Source organism: Thamnophis sirtalis, unplaced genomic scaffold, assembly GCF_051295495.1.
Source record: "Thamnophis sirtalis isolate CommonGarterSnake01/CBP01778 unplaced genomic scaffold, rThaSir2_p1.2 scaffold_9, whole genome shotgun sequence".
Taxonomy (NCBI): domain Eukaryota; kingdom Metazoa; phylum Chordata; class Lepidosauria; order Squamata; family Natricidae; genus Thamnophis; species Thamnophis sirtalis.
Genome location: NW_028261389.1, coordinates 23,932,233 through 23,958,545, shown reverse-complemented (window position 1 = coordinate 23,958,545; position 26,313 = coordinate 23,932,233). Strand labels below are relative to the sequence as shown.

The window sequence follows — 26,313 nt, the reverse complement described above, 5'->3', positions numbered from 1 at the left end:
CTTTTTTTTCCTCTTTTTTTTATTTTTCTTAATTTTAGTGCAGAATATAAACTGAATAGATTAATGAATTGTAGAGATACACCAAAGTGAGGAGTAGAGGGAAAGAAGAGGGAGAAGTAAAGAGGGAGTGAGAGGGGAATGTAAGGAGGGTGAGATGGAGGGAAGGGGAGATGTCTGAGGGGGAAGGGAAGTAGAAGAGGGGAATTTTGGAGGGGAGAAATGAAAGTTGGAGGGGGAGAAGAAAGGGTGTATGGGGGATTGAAGTGTTATGTTGGTTTTTTATGGTGGATTTTTTTTTGTTATGCACAGTATATAAGTGATTGTATAAAATGAAAATGAAAAATGAAATAAAACAGTTTTAAAGAAAAAATTACAGTCTACCATCCTATTTGGTATGTCTCGTTTAATGAAAAGAAGGACTAGGGGTGACATGATAGCAGTGTTCCAATATCTCAGGGGTTGTCACAAAGAAGAGGGAGTCAAACTATTCTCCAAAACACCTGAGAGTAGGACAAGAAGAAATGGGTGAAAACTGATCAAGGAGAGAAGCAATTTAGAATTAAGGACAAATTTCTTGACAGTTAGAACAATTAATCAATGGAACAACTTGCCTCAAAGTTGTGAATTCTCCAACACTGTAAGTTTTTAAGAAGATGTTGGATAACCATTTGTCTGAAGTGGTGTAGGGTTTCTTGCCTAAGCAGGGGGTTGGACTAGAAGACCTCCAAGGTCCCTTCCAATTCTGTTATTCTATTCTATACAACACACGGCAGCATCCATAGCAAAGCACAATGAAATAAAAAAGAGCTTGTATGTGAAGTCATCATATGAATGATTATTTGCTTCCATACCAATGCCTGATGCAAGTACATAATTATGGCACTGATGAGATAGACACCATGTTTCATCATTCGCCCTTTAGGTCCAGCAAGCCCTAGGAAACTAGAGATTCAAAACCTGCTCTTCATTTTAGCCACTCCCACCTTCCTCATATGATACACCCATAGTTCCTGATAAGCAGTTTGATTTCAAAGCTTTGAAATGTAATTCAACCTCGCAATGACACCTTTAACATTTGAAGATTTCCCCATTAGATTAGATTAGATTGCTTTTATTTATCGGCCGCCCTTTTCCCTGAGGGGACTCAGGGCGGCTTACAACCTATAGGGAGGGGATACACGTAATGACATATACACACAATACATAATTAAAAAAATAGAAGCAACATTCATTCATCATTCGGGTGGGGACAGATCCTAATCTTTAACCCCAGGCCTGGCGGGATAGCCAGATCTTAAGGGCTGTGCAGAAGATCTGGAGGGTGGTGAGGGTACGAATCTCCACGGGGAGGTCGTTCCAAAGGGTCGGAGCTACTACTGAAAAGGCTCTCCTCCGCGTAGTTGCCAGTCGGCACTGGCTGGCAGATGGAACTCGGAGGAGGCCTAATCTGTGTGATCTAATCGGTCGTGAGGAGGTAATTGGCAGGAGGCCAATTAATCTACTTACATGTGTTAAACACCATTCCCCAAAAATACCAATTGATCACAGTGTCAACTCTGAAGCTGACCTGGCTGGGGCCACTCTGGGGCTACCACAACTGGAGCTGTGGGAAAAGGGAGGGGAAAGTAGAGATAGCTGGGGTACTGTAGCCAAAATAAAATACTTTCTCTTGGGAACCAAGGACATTCCCACCAGGTGTCCAGGAGGAGAGACTGGACTGTATCCTGATTGGACCATAGGACTGATTGCTTGGAGAAAGTGAAAGAACTTTTACTTTTAATTAGGTGAAAACCGGGGGGAACATTTAGAGTCGGTTTCCACCAGCTCGTGCCAATATGACACATCCAATAAATCTATTCTTTGAGGAATCCAACTGCCTCAGAGTTTTGATTGCTATGGGTCTGTTACTTGGAATCCTAACATACAAGATCGTATCAAAGAACTCTCAAATGTTTTATATTTTCAACAAAGAAAATCCTTTGTCAATTCTTTCAAGTACATTTGAGTAGTCTTTAAAACCTGTTTTCCTAGAAGCCCTCTGTGTCTTCAGACATTGGCCTTGACCCCCCTACTTTGTGATAGCAGTTTGGTCATTCCTATTGCCATTAATTAATTTCCAAAAGACACGTCAGTTATCATCCTCCCCTTCCTCTGGTATTTTCCTACTTGCTTCAACAGCACATGTATTTAATTGGATAGAGTTCTCACAACCTATGCTACTTTTCTGGCAATTAAAAAGTCAAAATGTAAAACAACGAAATCATTTCATTAATGCTACCTCCTGGCAGCAAATCATAGTTGACAGTGACTGCATTCTTCAGCTCTTCTGGAGAGATAGAGCAATAGCACAGGAGATATAAACCCAAGCCTTATTAAAAGGAATTTTAAGAAAAGAGAAAATATAAGAAATCACAATTTTGAGTATCAAAATGCAAGCGTTCAATGTTGAAGAAGATAAATTACCAAGCTGTGCATATCACCATAAACCATCACTAATAACTTGTTAAAAAGATCCGTGACCCGTCAAAACCGCGGAGGACAAAATCGCGCTCGACGAAAGCACGCATGTGACGTCATCACAGCGCGATGAAAAAAATTAAAAATTGAAATAAAATTAAAATTAAAGCAAGCCGATTCACATAAAGGTAAGGGTTAGGGTTAGGGTTAGGTTAAGGGTTAGGTTTAGAGCGTTAGGGTTACGTTTAGCGTTAGGTTAAGGGTTAGCGTTAGGTTTAGCGTTACATTAACGGTTAGGTTTAGGGTTAGATTTAGGGTTAGGTTAAGGGTTAGGTTTAGGGTTAGGTTTGGGGGGGTTAGGGTAAGGTTTTCGCTTTATTTTTACATTTTTCGATCACAGCGCGATGTTTTCATCGCGCTGTGATGACGTCAAATGCACGCTTTCGTCGAGCGCGATTTTGTCCTCCGCGGTTTTGTGGTGGAACCAAAAAGATCAAGATCCAAAAGAAAAGGCAGTGCTCTAGAAAGACCACAAGATGACACTATTCTCCTACAAATGGAAAATTATCTGCTCATAATCATATGGATCACACAAGAAGTATTATGGATCATAAAAACATTAGCTTCATGAGGTGGTGAAATTCTTTTTTTTTTTTACTACCAGTTCGGTGGGCATGGCTTGGTGGGTGTGACAAGGGAAGGATACTGCAAAATCCTCATTCCCTGCCCACTGTGGAGCCAGTCAGAGGTGGCATTTGCTGGTTCTCCGAACTACTCAACATTTCTCCTACCGGTTCTCCAGAACCTGTCAAAACTTGCTGAATTTCATCCCTGACTTCATGTACATAACTTGAGATATGCATGAAGGCTGGCCTCAAACATCATATTTCATCGTTTGTGTACAGAGCCAGAGACTTTAAGACTCAGCATAAAACAGCAAAGGAATCATAAACCTAATGCTAATTCTTGGCTAAACATGTGATTTGTTTCTACAGAAACAGCAACTACCTGAAGTGTATTTTTTCTTGCTTCAATTCCCTGGACCTTCACAGCTTCTTGGGGTGCCACATGTTATTCAGAGTCTGCAGGAGAGATGGAGAATCCCACCATTTGCAAGTGGGGTCCACAGACGTTTGCCAAGTTCTAGCCTGAGTTTCAAAAGGACCAAATCTCTTTTATCTCCAGAGGGCACAGCTTTGACTTTTTTCACCCAAAGTGATGGGGACTATAAAGCTGAAGCTTTATGGAGTGGCAACCTACATTCACAACTGCTCGGTTGGCCTCTTCCATGGAGCTGCCCCATAACAAAGCAATACAGAGCCATAATCATTTATTATAAAAGTGAAATAGGTTAATGCCGGGTTGGCAAACCTATGGCATGTGTGCCACAGGTGGCATGTGGAACTATTTGTCAGGGCACACAAGGCATTGCCCTGTCAGCTGGTCAGCGCCCATGCGCGCGCTGGCCAGCTGACTTTAACCTTTTTTTGAGGCCATTTTTCGCTCTCCCCAGGCTCCAGAGGCTTTATAGGAGGCCTGGGGAGGGCGAAAACAGCCCCCCCCCCGAAAGCCCTCCAAAGGTTTCAGGAGCTTCCCTGAAGCCTCCGGAGTGCAAAAAATGGTCCTACGGGCAAACTGGAAGTTTGGGAACGGACTTTCGGTTTGCTTGTAGGGCCGGTTTAAGCCCTCTGGAGCCTTCAGGGGCCGGCTTCCCTGAAGGCTTTGGAGGGCTTAAATCAGCCATACGAGCAAACCGGAAGTCCGTTCCTGAACTTCCAGTTTGCCCATAGTGCCCTTTTTTTGCGCTCTGGAAGCTTCAGGAATGCTCCTGAAGCCTCCGGGGGGCGGGGGAGGCTGTTTTCGTCCTTCCCAGGCTCCTATAAAGCCTCTGGAGCCTGGGGAGGGTGAAAAAAGCATTGCAAAAAATGGGGGAACCATCTGTCATGCACGCATGCGTGCTGGGGGGGATCGCGCATTGCATTATGGGTGTGGCACATCTGTGCACGACCCCCAGCGCTTCCCCCACATATGGCACACGAGCAAAAAAGGTTCACCATCGCTGGGTTAATGTATTGTTTTAATATTTGTTATAATTTCCTGTATTAGTTTAAGAACACAGCGATGTTATTTGTAGGGTTATCCAATGTAGTAGAATCCCTGCTACGCACAAGGCAGAAAAGTGATGGCAGTAAGTGATAAAAAATGAAGTATACTAACCTAAATTTAAGTATGAAAATGAACCAGTACATTTCCACTCCCCATCTTGAGCAGGGAGGCTCTCATCTGTACTCTGTGGGATCCATCCACCAAAAATGTACATTCTACAAATATAAGAACATTGAGAGTGAAGACAAGAACAAAGTGGGGGAGGATATATAAGCACAATTTCCAAGCTTCATTTCATCTTACAAATTATACAGAAACTACTAGTTCCTAACTAAAACTTGATCTTACCCCCCTTTCCCATTTCTCCACTCCTCTCAAGCCATACACTCAGAGAAATGAAGAATCAATCATGTTTTTGCTTACTGGATTTTATAGATGATATTAATACAAAACTGATTATTAAAGTTGCTTTAGAAGCTGCATTAAAATAATGCATTATTAATTTATTTGTGTGATGTCTTAGTTTTGAAAGGATAGAACAATTTCAATTGGCTTTATAAATTGCATTAGTCTATGGTTTATTCAGTCATGATTTACTGAAATTATGAATATGTTGAACCATAAAGCAATGACTTATGCCTCTGTTGGCTTAAAGCAAACATCACATTGTACCTTAGCATGATGGGTGAACCTACATTGTGCCATATACATGAATTACTACAAAACATATTAAAACATCATAGTATTGGGACAGCAGATTATCACAAGTTATACTGGGCTAACTGAAAGAGGACTCAACTTCTTTCAATTAAGCTTTTCAAATCTTGAAATGACTGTGTTTCATTCAGAATTTTATGGAGAGGGAGGTCCTAATACTATTTTCCCCTTATTTTTTTATCTTTTTTTTTTCAAACAGAATTTTTTTTTAAAGAATGCAGAATTACTACATGCCTTCTGAATGGTGGTACAAACTGTTTTCAAATCTGATCATCTCTAGCAACAAGCCAATCTTAAAACAACTAGGCCATACTAGTGAAGAACATGATAATGTAGAGATAATTTCCCTTACGAGGCAGCTGAAGTCCATAGTCCACTATCTTTATTTGTGACACAGTAGAGAGTCAAGATGGTGGACTGGTTAAAAGCATGAGACGTGAAACTGAATTCTAGTCCTTCTTAAGTACAAAGCCAGCTATGGAACTTTGGGCTAGTCACTCCCTTTCAGCCCTAAGGAAGGAGGCAAGAGCAAACCACATTCAAACATGTTGTCAAGAAAACTGCAGAAACTTGTCTAGGCAACTGGCTGAAGTCAAGGAGGATTTGGAGGTCCACGTAAACATCATGGCAAGCAATCCCAGTATCTGTCATCATCTATTACTAAACCTAATCATTGATACATTAGATCATTAGATACACTCCCCCGTGGCACAATTATACACATGTAATGTCAACATTATACAGTGCATATTTAATTTGAACCATGTTCTTCAGTTATGTGTGGGTGACAAGAAGGGACTATATCCAACAAATGGTTATGGGTCGCTTTTTCATTCTGCAAATCAAAGGAAACATAAAAATCTAGTAAAGGATGGGAGGCCATTTGATTCTGTAGCAATATAATTTGTTTGGGAGTTTCATATAAGAAGATAATATTCATGCAATGCCAAAATGAAGATTGGGGGAGCTCAAAGAACACATGGCAGCCGTTGCCAGGGTGGTTTTATGCAGACTCATCTAATATTCCAGTTCTACCCATTCCTGAGCCTAGAAGCCTTGCTCACGGTGACCCACCCATTAGTCACCTCGTTTGGATTACTGTAACTTATTCTAGATGGGGCTACTCTTGAAGAACATTCAGAAACTGAAACTGGTCCAGAACGTAGGCAGTTTTTGGTATTTCTCATTATGCCCCTCTAAATACTATTGCTCTACAAGTGGCATTGGCTCTAGATTTCTGGGTACGATTCAAGTTGCTGGTTGTTATCTATAAAGCTCTCACAGCGTAGGGCCAGCTTCTTGAGGGATCATCTTTCTCCCATTGCCTCTGTTTGTCCCACCATATCTACTAGAGAGGGCATCCTCCAACAGGGGCCTTCTATCAAACAATGTCATCTTGTTGGATGCCTTCTCAAGGACAGTACTTGCTCTGTGGAATAGCATCCCGCTGGAGTAATGTTTCTCAACCTTAAGACATCTGGACTTCAACTCCCAGAATTCCCCAGCCAACATGGAGAATTCTGAGACTGTCCAAAGACCTTAAAGTTGCCAAGGTTGAAAAACACTGATGTAGAGATTTAAATGGATCCAACCCATCTTTCATAAGGCATTGAAGTTTCCCCAAGCTGTTTCCCAAAGCATTTGAGTCAGATGAATGGGTGACTTCTGTTGTTATTGACAAGGATTTTTTTTTGAGGGGGGGGGGGAGTGGATTACTGTCTTTTTTTGGCCATTGGGGGTTATATGAGGTGAATTTTCTGCATTTTAATCTTTGTAAGATGCCCAGAGTCACTTGAGCGAGATAGGCAACTACTGTATATCATCTCCTTTTAATGACCCCATAATCCCTTGCAGGGTGGAGTCTGGGCAACTGAAAGGAGCTGAGCATTTACTGGCCAGATGCCCTTCCTGTCGCCAATGCGGAGTTATATTCTCAGTGTGCCTGGAGAGAGAAATATCTGCCCCTACCTAGGATCAAACTCACAGCTTCCTGACTGTAAGGCGAGAGCTCCACCTCTAGGCCACGGCACCACTCAAGAGGCAACTACTGTATTTAAATAAAATAAATAAATAAAGTGCATTATGTAGGGTTATTTTCTTTACAGAAGACACACGTTTGGTGTCCAGTGCTTATAGTGGTGGAATTCAGAGGCAAATCAGATTTCAAAGTCAGATTTCTAGCAACAATTGATGCACACTGACTGTAGGGAAACAAATATTCTATCATGTTTCTGAGTTCCTCTGAATTTTATATACAAATGGATCATCACATTAGCAGGGGTGGTATGGAGATCACATGACTCCAACTTAAATGGAAATGTAATGCCCCAAAAATGTATCTTGAGGGATAAGGTTAGATAGACACCAGAATATGTGCTATAATGTACAGCTGCAATCTTCAATGAAATAATAGGGCTGGAACACACATAAGTTATAAAAAAGCAGCATTACCAATGATAGCAATCAACTACAAATTATGAATATGAATAATCCTGCAACATCTTAAACAAACTATATGGATTGGTTACAGTATTATACTGCAACTTCTAGAAATATGACATTAGCATTACTCTTATGCCACTTCATGCTATAAAGTATTTTCTCCTCCTAACGCACCAACATATAATAATATATCAATGCATAAGTAAGCGTTTCCTGTTTTCAAAGCTCTTTGTTTTTTTCTTCTCCTTTCTAAAAGATGTAATGGGCTTTCTAATTAAATTTGAAGTCATGCGCAGAGGATTATATGTCCCCAAATAAAAAACATATGTTGCTTAAGAACTCCATTTTGGTTTCCCCGGGGCCTATTGTTAGCTCCCCTAATCTGCAGGCAGTGTTTCTCACAGGGCTGAAGCTCACTACATTCCACATTACAAGCAGGATCCCTAAATACAAACACTAGAGTAATGGTCTCCTACTAGGTGTACCTTTCTATAGGTGAGCTTTTAACAACAGACATACTTGTTTCCTATTACACTGGCTGTATGGAGACTACGGGGAAGTGGCACTGTCCCTTTAGTTTCTGGTTTCGACCAAGTCATTGTCTCTATTAAGGGAAAAAACAGAGAAAGCATATAGAAGGGATTATTTATTTATAACATTTATAGAGCCATCCATGTTCTAACCAACTCTAACTGGGTCCCAATAAAAAAAAATTTTATGAACATTTTATTACTCCATGAACATTTATGTAAGACACACTTGTAACATATTGTTTTTCAGACTTCAGGAAATTTGTCATGCATACAGATGCTAGGGGTGGTGGTGTATTTTTGAAAAGTATATTGGTAGGCACCAAAAGTTAGTGACAACATACAGGAAGGTGGTATTTTAAATGGTGGAACACTTATTTTTCAGTGCCATATGCTATGAAAATTGGTAATCTCCCTTAGACTTTTCAGAATCCAAATTCCAAATATAAAGTTTTATGCAAGATTACAGACAAGCAAAATAAAAAGGGAAATTGCCATTGTTAGTTTTACACTTGCATTTCATCCCTCAAATAATATCTTTTGAGTTATGGAAATTGAACTTTTATTATCACATGTGTACAGTATTATTCACCTTCAATTCTAGAGTCTGTGGTATCCTACAATTATTATTGCATTTGCAAAACAAGTGTTAAAAGGACAAAGCCATCTCTCAAAAGAAGTCATTAGTCTTGTTTTGACTAGTTTCTATTTTGTTTTTAAATAATTACTCAAAGAAATAATATTTTGAAATTCTTTTTAAAAATGACAGCTTAAAAATACTTGTCGTGTTAGCAGTATTAAAACATAATGCAACAAATAGATTTTTTTGAAAATCTAATTTTGATGAAACTTAGAAATGGCTACATTCCATTAAGTCAAACTGCTTATTTTGCTGTGTACTGTAATAGCATTCAGATAGAGCTGAAGTTTAAGAATAAATTTACAAGGTGATGCAAACTTTCCCATTGCACAACAAATCCTTCCGAATTAATTATTCCTTAGTGTATTTTTTTTAAAATAACTCATACAACTTTACTTGCAGTTGTACTCACCTATATCAAGCTCCCAAAGGTCATTCAGCCGGCAACCAGACATTCCTCCAAACATAAACATTTTTGGATTTCCCAAGTCTTTTTTACAGTATATAACAGCTGTGTGGGATTCTCTGGGAGACGGCAAAACTCCCCTGGTCAATGGAACGCTCCAGCCTATGACTCCTGATCCATGCTGTAGCTCCAATTCATAGAAATCGTTTAAATATCTAAGGTGGGTTATAAATACACCAATAACTTTCTATGGCACTACCATAAAGAAATTTCAACCTGTAAATGCAATCTCTGAGTTTTTATTACAATGCCTTTTTTTTTTTGCAAGGATACAGTATATTAAATGTTTGTTAAAAAAAAACCACAGATTTCTAAAAGAAAAAAAAAAAAACCAGAGGAATTTTCTTCGCCTGGAGATTTGTCAAAACTACCTTATGTCTTCCAGGGGCATTTTAAAACTTTCCCCCCCCACAATGCCAATTTTAAAACGGATGGGGTGGAGCCCCAACTTTTAGATTAGTATAACTGTAGGCTAAATAACAAAACAAACTGAAATATGTACAGACACTGCAACTTAAGGTGCTAAAGCAAAATTAGCTCTGATCAATTAATGAAAACCATTAAACCATACATCACTATACGTTTAAGATAATCTTAATGTAAACTGCTCTACCGTATAGCTCAGTGATGGCAAACCTTTTTCTTACGGCATGCGAAAATTGTGTGTGCGTGTGGCCACACAAATTCGATCCTCCCTGCCTAACTGCCATGCATGCATAGACGCGTGCACACACACCCTCGCATACACCTACTATCCCTCCCCAGGCTCTGGAGGCTTTCCTGGAGTCTGGGGAGTGCGAAAACGGCCTCTCTTGGCCCGCAGGAAGCCGGAAACAGATCATTTCTGAACTTCTGGTTGGCCTGATGGGGCCATTTTTCGCCCTCCCCAGGCTTCAGGAAGACCTCCAGCCCGAACAGGCCCGAAAGCCTGTTCGAAAGCCCTCCGGAAGGGCGAAAATCAGCTGGCCGCCACGCAGCTGACGTGCCAGAAAATATGGTTCCCCGTGCCACTTGTGGCACATGCCATAGGCTCGCCATCACAGGTAAAGCTGATTAAAAGTGAGAAAACCTAAACAAATCATACTAAATATTTTGTTCCAAACTCATCCACATACCTTGGAATGTTATTGTTTGAGTCTTCACTCTCATTTGCCAGTCCACCAAATAAGTAACACTTGTTGCCATATAGACAGAAGCTATGGCCAAGGCGAGGGCATGGAGGCAAACCTGCTGAAGGGGGCTGGGGTCTCATTTTCTTCCACAGCCATCGACTTGCCTTGTGGATGGAAAAAGAGCACGTTGAGAAATGCAAGCAAACTTGTTTAGAAAATTACTACTATTGTGGCTGCCAGACACCAAACTCTCATCCAAGTAAGCAAGCACTGCTCTTCAATCAATCAATTTTCTAAAAATGCCTCTAGAAACTACGTGAGGACCAGAAGCATTAATGGAAATAAAGGTTGTGTTGGAGCTGGTTCTTTCATTCCAGCATGCTAGCTTTCATAATCTTTTTTTTTAAAGTATGGTACCATACTTTACTTTTTTTTAAGTATTAGTAGTCACCAAAGAATGTGTTGGAAAGTACATTGTTATCTACAGATGCCATTCCAGGATCCATAAGATAAGGATTTGCTTTATTTTACCTTCCAGAAGTCAGAATTCTATCTGGCAAAAGTTTCAAAGGAAATCCCAAATCAGCCTGATATTATGGGTAGTTATGTCCTTGCAATCTTCTTAGCAAGGTTTTACAGAAATGGTTTATTATTGCCTCTTTCCTAGGGCTGAGAGAGAATGAAAGCCCATGGTTACCCAGTTGGCTTTGCAGTTAAGGCAGGACTCATGGTTTCCTTTTTTCCATCCTGGTTGCCTTTGTTATAAACCCCATTATGGGGTTTATAACAAAGGCAACAGTAAAAATATTGGGTTTCTGTCGTGATGGACTCTTGTGACGAGCCGATTGACAGATGATGGAAGCAGTTAGCTTCCTCCCATAATTGGGGCTTACCAGGGGTTGTGACACTAAATATATACCTTCTTCCCTGGCTTCAGCTGATAAGGAGGAGACCTGTGGCATAATGGCTAAGACGTTTGCCTAAGATGCAATACAGCACAGGTTCGAATCCCAGTAAGGGTATGGCTAGCTGATGAGAGCTAAATAGCTTGAAATAGATCTATACTAGTCTCCCTTTATTTATTCATCAGCACAAATAAAACACAAATATAACAAAGGTAACAGTAAAAATATTGGGTTTCTGTCGTGATGGACTCTTGTGATGAGCCGATTGACAGATGATGGAAGCAGTTAGCTTCCTCCCATAATTGGGGCTTACCATGGGTTGTGACACTATGTGTGTGTGTGTGTGTGTCTAAGTGCTATTGCTATTATATCAATCTATTCCAATCTTAATATGTACAATATATAGGCACCCATTTAAGAATGTATTAAATGATACCAAGATTCTCAACCTAGTTAATAATTGTGAAAAATCAATCATACAGTACCTGCAGTTCATACAAATCATTACTATATCTTCCATATTCAACCATTCCTCCAAACACTAATATTCTGGTACCATCACAGACAAATCCATGGGCTGCACACCCTGGTGGAATATCTCCTCTGACAGCAGGAAGGAACCATTGGTTTGTGGCTGCAGCAAAAGAGACACAAAAATAAACCTAGGTCATAATTAATAGTATGAGCCCCATACGACTTCTAAACAAGACAGCCACAAATTTAAACACAGAAGCCCTACATTTAATAAAGGGAGTTTAATATTCATTAATTATTAGGTTTTAAACCTAGCATTCTTAAACAAAAAGGTATTCCTTTCTTCATCTGGAAAGAGAAAACTTTTGATTCTTTACTTTCCAATCAGTCTCAAGATCTGCCAATTAGAACCTGGTGCAAAAGATAGGTATTTATGTAATAAAACATTGATATGTTTAAGTAAAACAGAGATAACAATCTTTTTATATAAATATCCATACCAAATTACCAGACAATTTTCATTTTTGCAGAATAACTTAAAAGCAGGGTTGAGATAATTTGATCACACAATTTTGAACTTCAAAACTCCATGCAAAGTATTGTACAAAAATCAATAGGTCCCAATTTATTTTTTGCCAACTTGCCCATCAAACTTTGTACAGTATATTAAAAATTAATATTAAAAAAGAAAAATCATATGATCAGGTTCTGAACCCAAATCTACTCCTTTATTTCATTTGCAGTGTAAAAACTATTATTCTCATAATCTTCCTTCATCTAATCAGCATAGTCTCTTTCTTTCCCTCAGCACAAAGATTCACTTAATAAAACCCTGTTTTATGAAAAAAAAAGTCCCTACATTCATCCTCACCGAACAGATTGGATCATGAAGTTTTCAAAGCGTACAAATACATCTCATACCTACTAGAGCCCCATTCCCAAACTAGCAATACATTCCTCCTATCATCTACCTCTAGCTTTCCTAGCTAGGCTAATCACATCCATTGTGATATCCCAATTTCAGCAAATCTAATTGGTTATCAGTCTATACTTTGAACAACTTTATTTTAAGACCCTTCTTGCTACAGTTGTTAAGTGAATCACTGCAGCTGTTAAATAAATCTGACTTCCCCATTGAATTTGCTTGTCAGGAAGTTGAAAAAGGTGACTCTGGGACATTCTAACTGTCATATATGCATAGCAGTTGCCAAACATCCCAATTTTGATCACATGACCATGAAGATGCTGTTACAGTCATGGGAAAAACATTCATAATCACTTTTTTCAGTGCCACTGGAATTTCACTAAACAAAAGGTTGTAAGTCAAGGACTACTTGTAAATACCAAATTGGTGGCCTATAATCAAGATTCAAATCTGTTACCGCCAATACCTTCCAATTATCTCCCTCATTTATCATGTGCAAATATCCAAACTTACTTTCCATTCATAACCTCTCAAAGCAAAATTGCTGGACACACATCATCTTTTCCTAGAACTCGGCATTCAACTTTTTCATCTTAACACTGTTTCAAATGCTTTCACATATTCTCACCAAATATTTTGTCACTTCCTGACCCATGCTTATAGCAATATCACCCATTTTTAATATAGATTCACAATATAACTTTTCATTTATCTACTGACTCAAAGCATTTTTATTGGAAAGCTTAACTGAAATACATCATACAATAACTCGCAATCCCTCCATGATGAAAGCATTATAAATTGTTTATAATTATAATTGTTACTTTATAATTTATTACTTTACAAAGTATTTTACATAGTCAACTAAACTTAACAGAAAAAGTGTTTTGGTGACTTTGCAGTTCTTGACATATTTTTATCTTTATTACCTATATTATATCTATAATTTATACACCTATATTGCTCGTATTCTTTATTATGCACTATTTTATATGAATCTTCCTTATCTCTGGATACAATGATTTTTTTTACTGTTATACTCATCTTTATTCAGACCATATATCTCTGATTATCTGATTAGCATCACCATCAGGCAAAGTTATGAAAGACAAAAGTTATTCCATCTTCATCTAACAGATGTATGCTATAGGACAGTGGAACAGAAGTTTGCACATTTATAAAGCTAATCTTCACTAGTACTTATCTTGTGTACACAAAATACACACAGCACAAAAAATATATACACAGTAAACCCCCAGACTTCATTCCTTGCTTCTACCACACTAAGATAGCAATTCCCTGCTTGAATAGGTCATTATAACCAAAAATAAAGAAAAAAATAAAGGTGCATGCAGGGACTAAGATTATGCCCTTGGAGATAGCAAATAGAAGCAAATATAAAGCAACACACCCAAAGTTAATGTACCAATGGAATTAACCAGTTAACTCAATCTTCTGCAGTAACTCAATTTTCTACGTTGGTGCACTTTATGACCAACACATTAAGCTGAAATTTGTGGTTGAGTGAATCTTGCGGGGAATAAATTTTGTAGGAAAAATCAGACTGTTTCGCAGCCTTCGGTCGCCAATCTGTACCCCAAGAAGGAAAAGGGCTACACAAGTTCAGCCCAGAGAACGAGGACTAAACCTCCGCGGATGCCCTTGAGCCAAAATCGCTTCGGAGTCGCTTCCCTTCGGATTAAGCGCAGAAGACCGGCTCCGTGTCAGCGAATACACACGTCCTCCGTGTTCCCTTAAAGCCCAACAGGGAAGGAGGGCAGAAATTTCCCTCCGCCACGAAGCCATGCCAGGGCAGAGGGCTGGATCGTAGGCGCAAACTCCCAAGCCTATCATCCCCAGCCACTCACCGGGCGCCCTCCCCCCCACCATTAACCCCGTTTCGCAACACGTCCTCCCTTCTCGTCCAACCCGACCCTGAGACCCCCGCGCCGAAGGCCTTTTCGCGGCTAGCGAAGCAACAGCAGCAGTTACTGCTGGAGGGGAAAGCGCCCCGCCGGGGCAACCGAGCCCGCCCTGCTTCTCCTTCCCTTCCTTCTTCCTCCCGATCCGCACCGGTATTGTATACATGCAGCTCATCGGCGATGCCTTCGTTGCCGCCCCCGAAGATGATGACCAGCTCGCGGATCGCCACGGCGCGATGGCCATGGCGGGATCGGGGGACCGGCCCCGTGAAAGAAGAAACGCGCCTCCAATTCAGGGCAGCGGCGCCTGCCGCCATTTTATCCGCCCACGCCCACAATGCACCGCGGCGGGGCCCGAGGCAGCTGCTGGAGAGTTTGGCGAGGAAGCCGGGCCGGGCCGGCCAGGGGAAAGTGCGGGGAATGAAGCTGCAGCAGCCATAATAACAGTAACAATAATGATGATGATAATGATAAAACTAGGATGCTGGCAGCAACCCGTATTAACCATCAATGCCAGTCAATAATATTTGTGATACATTTTCAAATGTTCAATTGACTCTGTTTCATGTTTAATGAATAAAATAACAACAACAACAATAACATTGTACATCTTAAGAAGGTACTTGGTTGATACCTAGGACGCTGGCAGCAACCCGTATCAACCATTAGCACCAGTCAATGGTATTTGTGACGCATCTTTAAATGTTCACTTGACTGAGTTTCATGTTTAATGAATAAAAGAATTATTATTATTGTTATTGTTGTTATTGCTGACCACAATAATAATAACAATTAGAATATCTCACATGCTGAACTGGAAAATGTGGACTGGAAAACACACAAACTTTTGAATATGTACCACACTTTGCATTCACAAAGTAACAACGACAGGTTGTACTTGTCAAGAAAAATAGGGGGCAGGGGGCTATTGCAAATCCATCAAACTGTAGAAGAGGAAAAACAAAGTTTGAATAATTATGTGAACCAAGGTACAGAAAAATTGCTACAGGCTGTGAAATCGCAGAACAGCATAAAAACAACAGAAACAAAGGCAGAATATAAGGAAAAACAAGTGGATGACAGATTAAATAGAATATAAGGCAAACCAAAGCTTTGCATAGACAGCACTTAAAAAACATTGAAGGAAAATGTGATGACAACTTAACATGGACATGGTTTAAGATGGGAACCATCAAGAAAGAAATGGAAGGTTTAAAATACTCGCTGCTCAAGAACAAGCACTATAAACTAATGCCATGAAAGCGAAGATACAAAAATCCACTGACAATCCAAACTGCCGACTTTGCAACAACAAAGTTGAAACTTTCACATTTAATATCTGAATGCAGCAAAATCGCACAAACTGATTACAAAGTTAGACACGACCGAGTTGCTAAATTCATCCACTGGTCATTATGTAAAAAATACAACTTACCTGTATCCAGAAAGTCATGAGAGCACAAAGTTGAAAAAGTTACCGTATTTTCACGACTATAAGCCGCACTGAAAATCCTAAAATTTGATCCAAAACCGGCAGTGCGGCTTATAACCCGGTGCGCTTTATATGTGGAAAAAGATCTCCCAGCTGCTTTCGGGGCTTCCTGGAGCGCCAAGAAGATTCGCGCTCTCCTCCGCTCCTCGCGACTGCAATAGATGTCCAGAAGCGGCTTTTGGGGCTAATGGGGATTGGATTTCCAGCTCGATAGCCCCTGCCACTTCTGGACGTCTATTGCAGTTGTGAGGAGCCGAGGAGAGTGCGGAGAACAGCGCGAAGGTTCTTGGCGCTCCAGGAAGCCCCGAAAGCAGCTGGGAGAGGCGCACGGCTTGGTTTCTCCTCCCTGGACGTCGCAGCAGCAGCCCCAAGCGCACCGATCTCTGTGTTTTTCGCATCGGGGTGTGCTGCAAGAGCATGCCCCGATGCGAAAAACACAGAGATCGGTGCGCTTGGGGCTGCTGCTGCGACGTCCAGGGAGGAGAAACCAAGCCGTGCGCCTCCCCCAGCTGCTTTCGGGGCTTCCTGGAGCGCCAAGAACCTTCGCGCTGTTCTCCGCTCCTCCTCGCGACTGCAACAGATGTCCAGAAGCGTCGGGAAACGTGCGGCTTATAACCCGGTGCGCTTTATATGTGGAAAAAGTTTGAAAAATTAACGCTAATTGATACTGCGGCTTATAATCTGGTGCGGCTTTTGGTCGTGAAAATACGGTACTGAAAATGAAAGTGAAGATCTTGTGGGAGTTTGAATACAGATAGATCGTCATTTGGAACACAACACGCCATGGTTGTAGAGGGCTGAAATGTATAATTTATTGACATCGCAGTACTAGGAGATGCCAGAATCGAAGAAAAAGAACTGGAAAAAAACACAAAATACCACAACCTGGCCATCAAAACTACCCGATTATGGATGAAGCATGTAAAAGTGATACCCATTGTCATCAGGGCACTTGGTACCATATCCAAGAATTTTATAAGATACATCAACAAATTTCAGCTTCCTGCACTAACACCAGCGGAACTGCAAAAAACTGCGCTACTGGGAACATCATATATTTTAAGAAGGTACTTGGTTGATACCTAGAATGCTGGCAGAAACCGTACCAACCATTAACACCAGTCAGTGGTATTTGTGATGCATTTTTGAATGATCAGTTGACTTGAGTTTCATGTTTATAATACGGCTGACCATAATAATATATGCCTAATATAATTTGTCAGTTGGAAAACAGGCTACCAGACTTCTGATTTCTCTCTCTCTTTCTCTTTCAGTAATCAATGGCGGTTTTGTGACATGGCTTTCTTCCTCCTGCAGCAATTAATCAGTTTTCATTTAAGATGGGCAGCATAAACAGTTGTTTTTTCCTAGCATTTAAGGCAGCAAGATAGCAATTTTTGTCATTGGAATTTCTTAAACCATTTTTTTAAAATGTTATTTTCACAAGGGGGATGATCATGAAGTATCTGCGTGGGGGTGGAAATTTTAAAAAGTCAAAATGGTGGTTGTGATTTTAAGTTTAAATCTCTTTTCTAGCTCAATGTTGCGACACATGTAAAAAGGAGCCTGAACTGACACGCTGCCTCCCCCATGGATGCCCCTGAGTTTCCCACTGATGGATTATAGGACGGCTCTCATCTTTAATGACCTCTTGAAATATCCACAGTGCAGAGATTAAATATATTCTGTACAACTTTTCCGCAACTATGTTTTAACATTATCGGGTGAACGTTGCATTGTATCTTCTAAAAGATGCAGAATCTGTAATTATTTTCTCAATCCAAACACAGACTGGCCTTATAATTTTAGATAAAATAGGGTTTTTTCTACTGTTACTCATTTTTCATGCTTGTAAGTTTATAGATGCTTCTTTGTTCATCGTGATCTGAAATATACACAACATTAAAAAAAAATCTAAACTTGGGCTCTTCCTACAATCTTTTCCGCCCCGTCTCTGGAATTTTCTTTCTGATGAAGAACTAGGGTGGGAGGAGGAAAGTTCACCAATTCTGCAGCTGCCGTATTCACCACATCTGGAAGCAGTTTAACTTATGTAGCTCTCTCATTCCAGCAGGCCGAAGTCTGGATTCTGTACAGTTCCATAATCACGGAGAAAGGAAAGGAAAAAGGTAATTTCCAAGTAAAACACCGAAGATATTTTTTTAAAAACAATTCTGCCTCAAATTAGTTTTGAAGAAACTAAAAAGGATTTTGAAGTATCTCGCATGTAGGATTTCAAGTGGGAATCCCAGGAGAAAAATGGTTCTGACATGAATGTTTATTACACTGAATCAGCCAGCTATCCACAGCAACTGCTTGCTTGAAGTTATTTTTCTGGAGAGAAAAAATCCACAATTGCTCTGCTGTTGCCTTAAAAGGTAAAATTTTGAATTTTATTGGAAACAGAGTATTTACAGTTTTATTTTCTTACTATTGTTTCTAGAGTTTGTCAGCCTTTAGGGAAAAAAATCCCAAGTATTGAAATGTCAGCAAAGTACTGAGCTAATATGATCTCATTTTTGAAAATGAAAACTCTAGCTTTGTTCTTAAATTCTTTTCATTATTAAGTAAAAGTGGGCATTAGAAGTTTCTAGGTATAGATATAATTATTATCCGTTTACAGAAAGTTTTGCATTAACTTTGATTTGCAGTTGAATTTTGCATTATGGTTGAAAAGCAAAAACACGTATCTTATATCTACCAGAAATGAAAGAAATCAATTCTTTATGTGTAGAATGAATGATTACATTATAAGTATGTTTGCTATATTGAGAACTAGTCTCTAAATGTAAAATCTCTATGCATGTCATTTAATATTATTAAATATATTACTTAATAGATTTATTATCAAATACTAATTTCTTAGGTTGTTACAAAACCTAAAATATGACAAGTATTACTTAGTTGACAATATGGAATTATAAAAATGTTTAGGTTAAAATCTCCATTATGATAATGACCTACATTTAATTTTCATAGTTCTCATGATTTTCTTGCTAATACTATGGCAAAATAATGCACATCCATTCTTTACTAACTACTCTTCAGTATTATGTTAGGTACAACACTGAAATTTATTTAAATACAAACTTGAGTTATTTTTCCTAAGATGATTGAGGGAGAGTACTATAAACTGGAGGGCAAACTTAGAGTTTGCTATTTACAGTATTTTATAGTATAAAACAGTGTTTCTTAACCTTAGCAACTTTAAGATGTCCATGCTGGCTGGAGAATTCTGGGAGTTGAAGTCCATACATCTTACATTTGTCAAGGTTGAAATATATTGATATAAAGAACAGAGAGAGACAGTTCTTCGTTTATGTAGATGTACCTGTAGCTACAATAGTTAGCAGACAGAATATATACACTTGCTTCTTCATTGTTATTTGTTAATTGTTGAAGGGAGAGAAACAAACAAAAAAGAAAAGAGTAGAAAGTGTTTAATAAATTATGATGGAGTGCATTAAGAAAGAAACTGCATCCCTTCAAGCTTTGTTTACATATTTCAGATTCAAACATATTTAATTTAGACCTATAGAGGTCTCAGTATACATATGGTAGATTTGATATTTTTGCTGTATTTTAACTTTCTGTTTTTTTCCTCTTATTTCACCCACAGGTTGCAACCAAATGAAAGGGCCATATGGCTTTATTACGAAAAAGTAAGACATCTTCAGAAAAAACAAAGTGTGATTAAAGAGTCGATATCTTTTCTTTTTTTTTTGCTCTTAGGGATTTTTATTTTGCAAACATGTAATGAACACTCTTGTAAAATGGCTGTGGGAAGGGGATTTTCCCATCCACAGGACAGCTTCTATTGAGGGCAGAGCCAGTTATACAGATGTACTAAAATGTTGTCTTCTCTAGCCCACTCCCTTCCATAAAATGCACTTATTGAACACAGCAAAAAAGGTTGTAAAACTGGGTCCAGTCATGTGATGACTTGGTTTATCAAAACTAACAACCATAATCAACAGGCTCAATTACGGTCATAATTTGAGGGCTACTGTAAGAGGTGATCAAATCAGAGTTGGGTTGTTGCTGGTTTAGCCCAGATCGGGTGAACTGGTAGTAGTGGCAGCAGTAGGCTCCACCCATCCGCCTGGACGCTTCTGCGCATGCAAACTGGTAGTAAAAAAAATTGGCAACCCACCATTGGATCAAATCTTAGCATTTCATTCTGATATTTAGGGTGTTTTTAATAGCCCCAAAGGCAACAAGAGACACATTAGCTTGCCAAATTAATGTACTCTTGTTGTCTTTGAGGCTATTTAAAAAAAACCACTCCTAAATGTCATAATCTCCAAGGCAAAAATCATCAGCATTTGAAGATGTTGACAAGGGTAAGAGATAAGAAACATGTTTACTTAAGAGTTTTTCTCTGGAAAATTTAAAAAGAGAATTGCTTGAATAGTCTAGGAAGAAGGGAGATTTGAATTCAGTAAAAGCTGAAGAAGCTCTTGAAGTTAAGCAAACTGCTGAAAGTATATTAAGTAACTGGGTACCATTGAAAAAGAAGATAAATATTCATAATCTAGTTTCCTTGGTTGCAGAGAATAGCTGTAACTATAATGAATGCTAATAAACTTTATGTAATATTTAATTAATTCATTATGAATACTAATATATATTACATAACACACATAATTACAAGGTAGATTTATTAGGACATTGCAAACATAGAAATGCTTCATTTTTATCTAAACTACATTTTGCAAAGTGAAAAGCACAAGAGAGACAAGAAGTTAGTTAAATGGGTCTCTGTGTTTAAAGAGATCCAATTAACTTCTTGTCTCACTCTTAACTAATTTAACTAACCCACAGCCACACAGACAGAATATGAAGACCCTTCTCCTTATCCATCTCTCACCATTGTTCCTTGTTGTCAAAATAGCCACATAGGTACAAAGCTACAGAGATGCAATTGTTGAACAGAAGCAATTTCCCATTCACTTGCCTTCAATATCTGGTACCTGCTTTTCTGCTCTCATTTAAAATTCTATATAGAAGTAAAACGCTTTGTAAGACATAGACACCCTGCTTCTAATGGGATTATTTAGAATTTTAAATCAACACTTAAAACTTCGGGCAAGGTGTCATTTTAAATTGTGATAAGAGAAGATGATTTAGTGTGGGGATGCACATACACACACATATACACAGTATATTCTCTGAAAGAATGCAGAGAAGAGCAACAAAGATGATTAGGGGACTGGAGACTAAAACATATGAAGAACGGTTGCAGTAGTTTAATGAAAAGGAGGACTAGGGGAGACATGATAGCAGTGTTCCAATATCTCAGGGGTTGCCACAAAGAAGAGGGAGTCAAACTATTCTCCAAGGCACCTGAGGGTAGAACAAGAAGCAATGGGTGGAAACTAATCAAGGAGAGAAGCAACTTGGAACTGAGTAGAAATTTTCTGACAGAAAAATTAATCAGTGGAACAGCTTGCCTCCAGAAGTTGTGAATGCCCCAACACTGGAAGTCTTTAAGAAGATGTTGGGTAGCCATTTGTCTGGAACGATATAGGGTTTCCTTCCTAGGCAGGGGGTTGGACTAGAAGACCTCCAAGATTCCTTCCAACTCTGCTATTGTATTGTATTGTATTGTATTGTATTGTATTGTATTGTATTGTATTGTATATATCAGTGATGGCTAACCATTTTGGTGCCAAATGCCCAAAGCATGCACTCGCGCAACCCCAAAATGCAAGCGCCTCTGCGCATGTGCCCCTTTGCGCATTTTTGGCTTCCAGGTTGGTACAGGCCTTCCAGGCCAATATCAGGGTGCGGTGGGGCATGTGTGCACACGCATGAACCCCTAAATGCAATGTGAGTGCTCCCTGCATACCCCTACCTCCTGCGCATGCGCGGCATGCATGGCAGAGACTTGAAAACCATGGCTGGTGGGAGGCACGTGCACATGCGCGGTGGAGCTGGGCTGGGGCGACAGAGAGGTTTGCCATCATGGATATATCCTTATCCTTTCTGTGCTTATAGTGGTGTCCTTTAGAAATATATTTTTTGCTAAAACATACTGCAGGAATTTTAAAAATGTACATGTTAAGACTTGACATGTAACCAAATTAGGTTTTTTTCTGACAGAGATCTATAAATAATTCTAATGGAATTCATGGATTAATGGGATTTATGAACCAGATTCAAATTGTCCTCGTTGTTAAAGAGCCAAGGTGGCGCAGTGGTTAAATGCAGCACTGCAGGCTACTGCTAGATCAGCAGGTCAGCGGTTCAAATCTCACCGGCTCAGGGTTGACTCAGCCTTCCATCCTTCCGAGGTGGGTAAAATGAGGACCCAGATTGTTGGGGGCAATATGCTGACTCTCTGTAAACCGCTTAGAGAGGCCTGAAAGGCCTATGAAGCGGTATATAAGTCTACTGCTATTGCTATTGCTATATTCCTATGACAAAATTACAATCAGATGATGATTGTATGATGATAAACTGTGTAAAGAGCGTTCACTTTTGGCGTCATCAATACTTTGATTTAATCCCATGTTACTTACATATGAATAAAAATAATTTCATGGGAAAATGTTTAAGTTTGTAACATGTAGAGATTTATCTTCAGGTCAGTTGGAGATGCATTGAAATATAATACAGTATTTGCAGCCAACGGTACATGATCAATCATGCAGTTAAAATATAAAGTTAAAGTCCAATTGCATTTATTAATTAGTCATGGAGCATACTAATGAAAATATTTGTGCTGCAGCTTATGTATATGTGATTGATTGAACAGCTTTCTTTATGTTTCAGTTAATCAGATCCTACTATTCCTTCTTGTTTTGACTCTCTGTGTTATTCTGTATAATAAAGTTCAAAAGATGCCATCTGCTATTCTGAATAATGAATCCAGTAAGCACCTATTTTTATTTTTTATGTTACTGAGACTGCATATGTTGGTAGCATTATAGCTCATATTAAAATTACCTTTCAAATTAGAACAGAAAGAGGCTCTTAATTAGAGCTGTTCTGGCTTTCTTTCTTTCTTTTAGTAATGCCTCTGAACATTTTGTACATCTTGATGGCTACTGACTGCAGAGTGAGAATTATGGCACATATAGTACCTACAACTGGTTGAGAAAGGCTTGTATCACTAAATGCTGCCTGTGAAACCTGTGGGATGGGGTAGCCATAACAAGGAATATGGACCTAGGAGTAGATAAGTGAGCTTACATAATAAACACAGGGCCATTTAATGTAATTGACAGAATTTAATCAGCTTTCAACAAATTCTCAACTCTTTCAGAGGCTTTTGTAAAATGCTTATTGCTTAAGGCAACAGAACTAAATAAATCACAATATATATGATAACTCATGTTTCTTCTCCTGCCGTTACTACTCTCACTGCTATTACTTACTCCCACTATTAGTTGACTTGGAGATTGTAGAGGAGATGGAAGAAGAAATTCCAGTTGTGCTATGTGCTCCTGCAGGTAGAATGGGTGCAACAATAGCTGCAATCAACAGCATTTATACCAACACGGATTCAAATGTCTTGTTCTACATAGTTGGGCTAAAGAGCAGCATTCCACATATCAGGTGAAATCACAGTGTTGTAATATAAGTGAGTGAGGGTATCATCTCTTATCCAGGGAAGTTTGTTACCCCAATTGATTGCTACATGTTTATTTATTTATTTGAAATAAACAGAGTGCCCTGGGCAATCTATCAGCCCATTAAAACAAATTACAGTGTTTTTCAATCTTGACAACTTTAAGATGTGTGGACTTTCAGTTCCCAGAATTCCCCAGCTAGAAGTTCATCAGCCAACATCTGAGAGTTGAAGTCCACACATCTTAAAGTTGTCATGGTTGAGAAACACTGTAATGGATAATAATACCCATAAGGCAACATAAAACCAAACAGAAAAATTATTAAGGTAAAAATCTTCATTTGGTATCATAATGCCAGGAATTGATCTGCTGTCGATGTTCGTCCATCCTATTCGAAGAGGACCTTGACATCTAATTTAAGGGATGTCAAGACTTCCCCGTGATTTGGATTAAAGTGAGGGAGAGGTGCGCAGGTCAGCCTCACTCTCTCTTCCCAGATTCCATTTTGCTCCATTAGCAGGATAAAGAATCGAGACAGTTGGAGATGGGCTGGGTGCAGTGGTTGACCAGGGCATCTTTCGTGTCTTGCCGTACTATTAGCGTACCACATTGCTTGCAGAGACTGCCTTCAGACCGGTATCTTATTCTAACAGGTTTCATCTGCTCAATCTACCAGAATCTGTCTTCACATGCTCCAGATAGACAAGTCCTTATCTCACCGAAGGTCAATGACCCAACAACTACTCTCAACCTGGTTTGGCCAGCCTGTTGAAGCTGTTGCCCGGGGTGTGATCTGCTGTGATGAACTAGTGTTAGCATAATTATAATTGGGCAGAAGTATAGGTTTAGCACAGGTTGGCCAATGGAGGACATGGACTGATTAGGCGGAAAAGGATAGTTGAGGACTCTCTAAGATGCTTCCAGAGGCCACCTAGGCTAGTTCACCCAAATATACAATATTATAGCATGCAGTTCTCTTTTCTTTATATATTATTTTTCTACAAAAAGTGGGAGGAAAATGGTGGGAACAAACAGGGGTATCATAAAAAAAGTGTTTGTCCAATTCGAAGGCTTCTGTAAAGCCTAATCTGGAAAGGGTGCTTTTAGTAAGGCTTTGTTGTGTAATTATTCTATGTTTACAGAATTTTACCAATTGTGTCTTTAATGTGTAACCATCGCTCTAATGGTGGCTGCCTAGAAATCACCAGAGCTTTGTACTGAATGATTGGAAGTTTCTCCTAGCAAAAACTCAGACTTATTTTTCTCTTTGCTCTTTCTTTTCAGATTTGTTTTTTGGTACAGCTTTGAAGCTAAAATTCCCTTGTATCATGAATCGATTTTTGAGACTACTAGATTCCAAGGCTTTAAGTCACTAGTTAACCTAAATACTAGAATTTCTGATACTAAACACTAAAATTACTAATTAAGGCTACTAAATACAATCATTAAACTAAACAAAAGTAATTTAAATTAAAAGTTAAGTGCTTACTAAAAAGCTGTTCCTCTCTGTATCCATCCCACTTCTGTCTTTTGTCTTTCTGTACAGTACTGTAAACATTAGTTTGGGAGGGGAAAACTGAACAGCTGCACTGTGTTATTTGATCCCTGGCTCAAGGCATCATCCATCTGGAAGTCTTCTTTTTAGCTGAAAGAACATGAAGTTGTTGGGTCATTACCATATTTCAGATGCTAGTGTGTATAATTACACAATTCAAAATGATTTCTAAACTTAATGCACTAATAAACAATTAGAACAAGTGCTATTGGGCCAATTTAAATTGGATATGGAAACTTTTATCTAAAGTCTACCTTAGTAAAGATTAAATGATTTATGAATGTCATATACAGTACTCAGAAAATGTCTCATTTTATAGCATTAATAATAACAACAACGTGCAATTTGCTACTTAGGCTGTGAGCAATATTCAGTTAGAGATAAGCTACAATGCTCAGACCAAGGTTTATGAAATGAAAGAATAATAGCAACTATTTACCGCTCTGTATTTTTTGCTTTATAAATCTAACATGCTTTTATTTGTTCAGGCAGTGGATTGAAAACTCTAAATTAAAAGACATCAAGTTTAAAATTGTGGAATTCAATCCTATGGTGCTTAAAGGGAAAATCAGACCAGATGCAACACGTCCTGAATTACTTCAGCCTGTGAGTATGCAAAACTTCCTTTATAAGATATGAAACATATGAAAGGAGGCACATAATTTGAAGTTCCAGAACTGCTTATGCTAATCCAAAGTCTTGTATGTAGTCCCAGAGATTTCTAACAGTTCATATTAAAATGTAATTTTAAATGTGCTAATAAGGAAAAATTATAAAATTTAAAAACATGCTACTAACCTTAGTTCTAGCAGTGTATTCTTCAACAGTTTTACTACAGACTGGGATGAGGAGGAAGAAATGCCAATCAGACTTGCTGATGAAGCAGAATTGAGTAAGAGAGCTAATAGGATTAGGTTGGCACTTCATATTTAAGATAAAAAATGTGTGTTAGTGAATAGAGCACCTGATTGCAACAGTTTAAAGCAGCGGTGG

The 26,313-nt window shown here is 39.0% G+C and overlaps 2 protein-coding genes across 4 annotated transcripts in view; one reads left to right on the top strand and one right to left on the bottom strand.

The window, feature by feature from the left end:
* HCFC2 (host cell factor C2) overlaps nt 1-15,020 on the bottom strand; it is a 36,459-nt gene extending 21,439 nt beyond the window's left edge. For all 3 annotated transcript variants that reach the window (XM_087723078.1, XM_087723076.1, XM_087723077.1), the window contains exons 1-6: nt 14,848-15,020; nt 11,861-12,009; nt 10,474-10,634; nt 9,305-9,513; nt 8,242-8,326; nt 4,675-4,778 (exon numbers count right to left, since the gene is read on the bottom strand). In XM_087723078.1, coding sequence (XP_087579204.1) covers nt 4,675-4,778; nt 8,242-8,326; nt 9,305-9,513; nt 10,474-10,634; nt 11,861-12,009; nt 14,848-15,013 — 874 coding nt within the window. In that variant the 5' untranslated portion in view covers nt 15,014-15,020. The remainder of the gene's footprint in view (nt 1-4,674; nt 4,779-8,241; nt 8,327-9,304; nt 9,514-10,473; nt 10,635-11,860; nt 12,010-14,847) is intronic.
* A 3,215-nt stretch (nt 15,021-18,235) lies between these two features.
* The window catches only part of GLT8D2 (glycosyltransferase 8 domain containing 2), a 14,493-nt gene continuing 6,415 nt past the window's right edge, over nt 18,236-26,313 (top strand). The window contains exons 1-5 of the mRNA XM_014076153.2: nt 18,236-18,566; nt 19,808-19,850; nt 22,966-23,064; nt 23,583-23,751; nt 25,809-25,926. Coding sequence (XP_013931628.1) covers nt 19,832-19,850; nt 22,966-23,064; nt 23,583-23,751; nt 25,809-25,926 — 405 coding nt within the window. The 5' untranslated portion in view covers nt 18,236-18,566; nt 19,808-19,831. The remainder of the gene's footprint in view (nt 18,567-19,807; nt 19,851-22,965; nt 23,065-23,582; nt 23,752-25,808; nt 25,927-26,313) is intronic.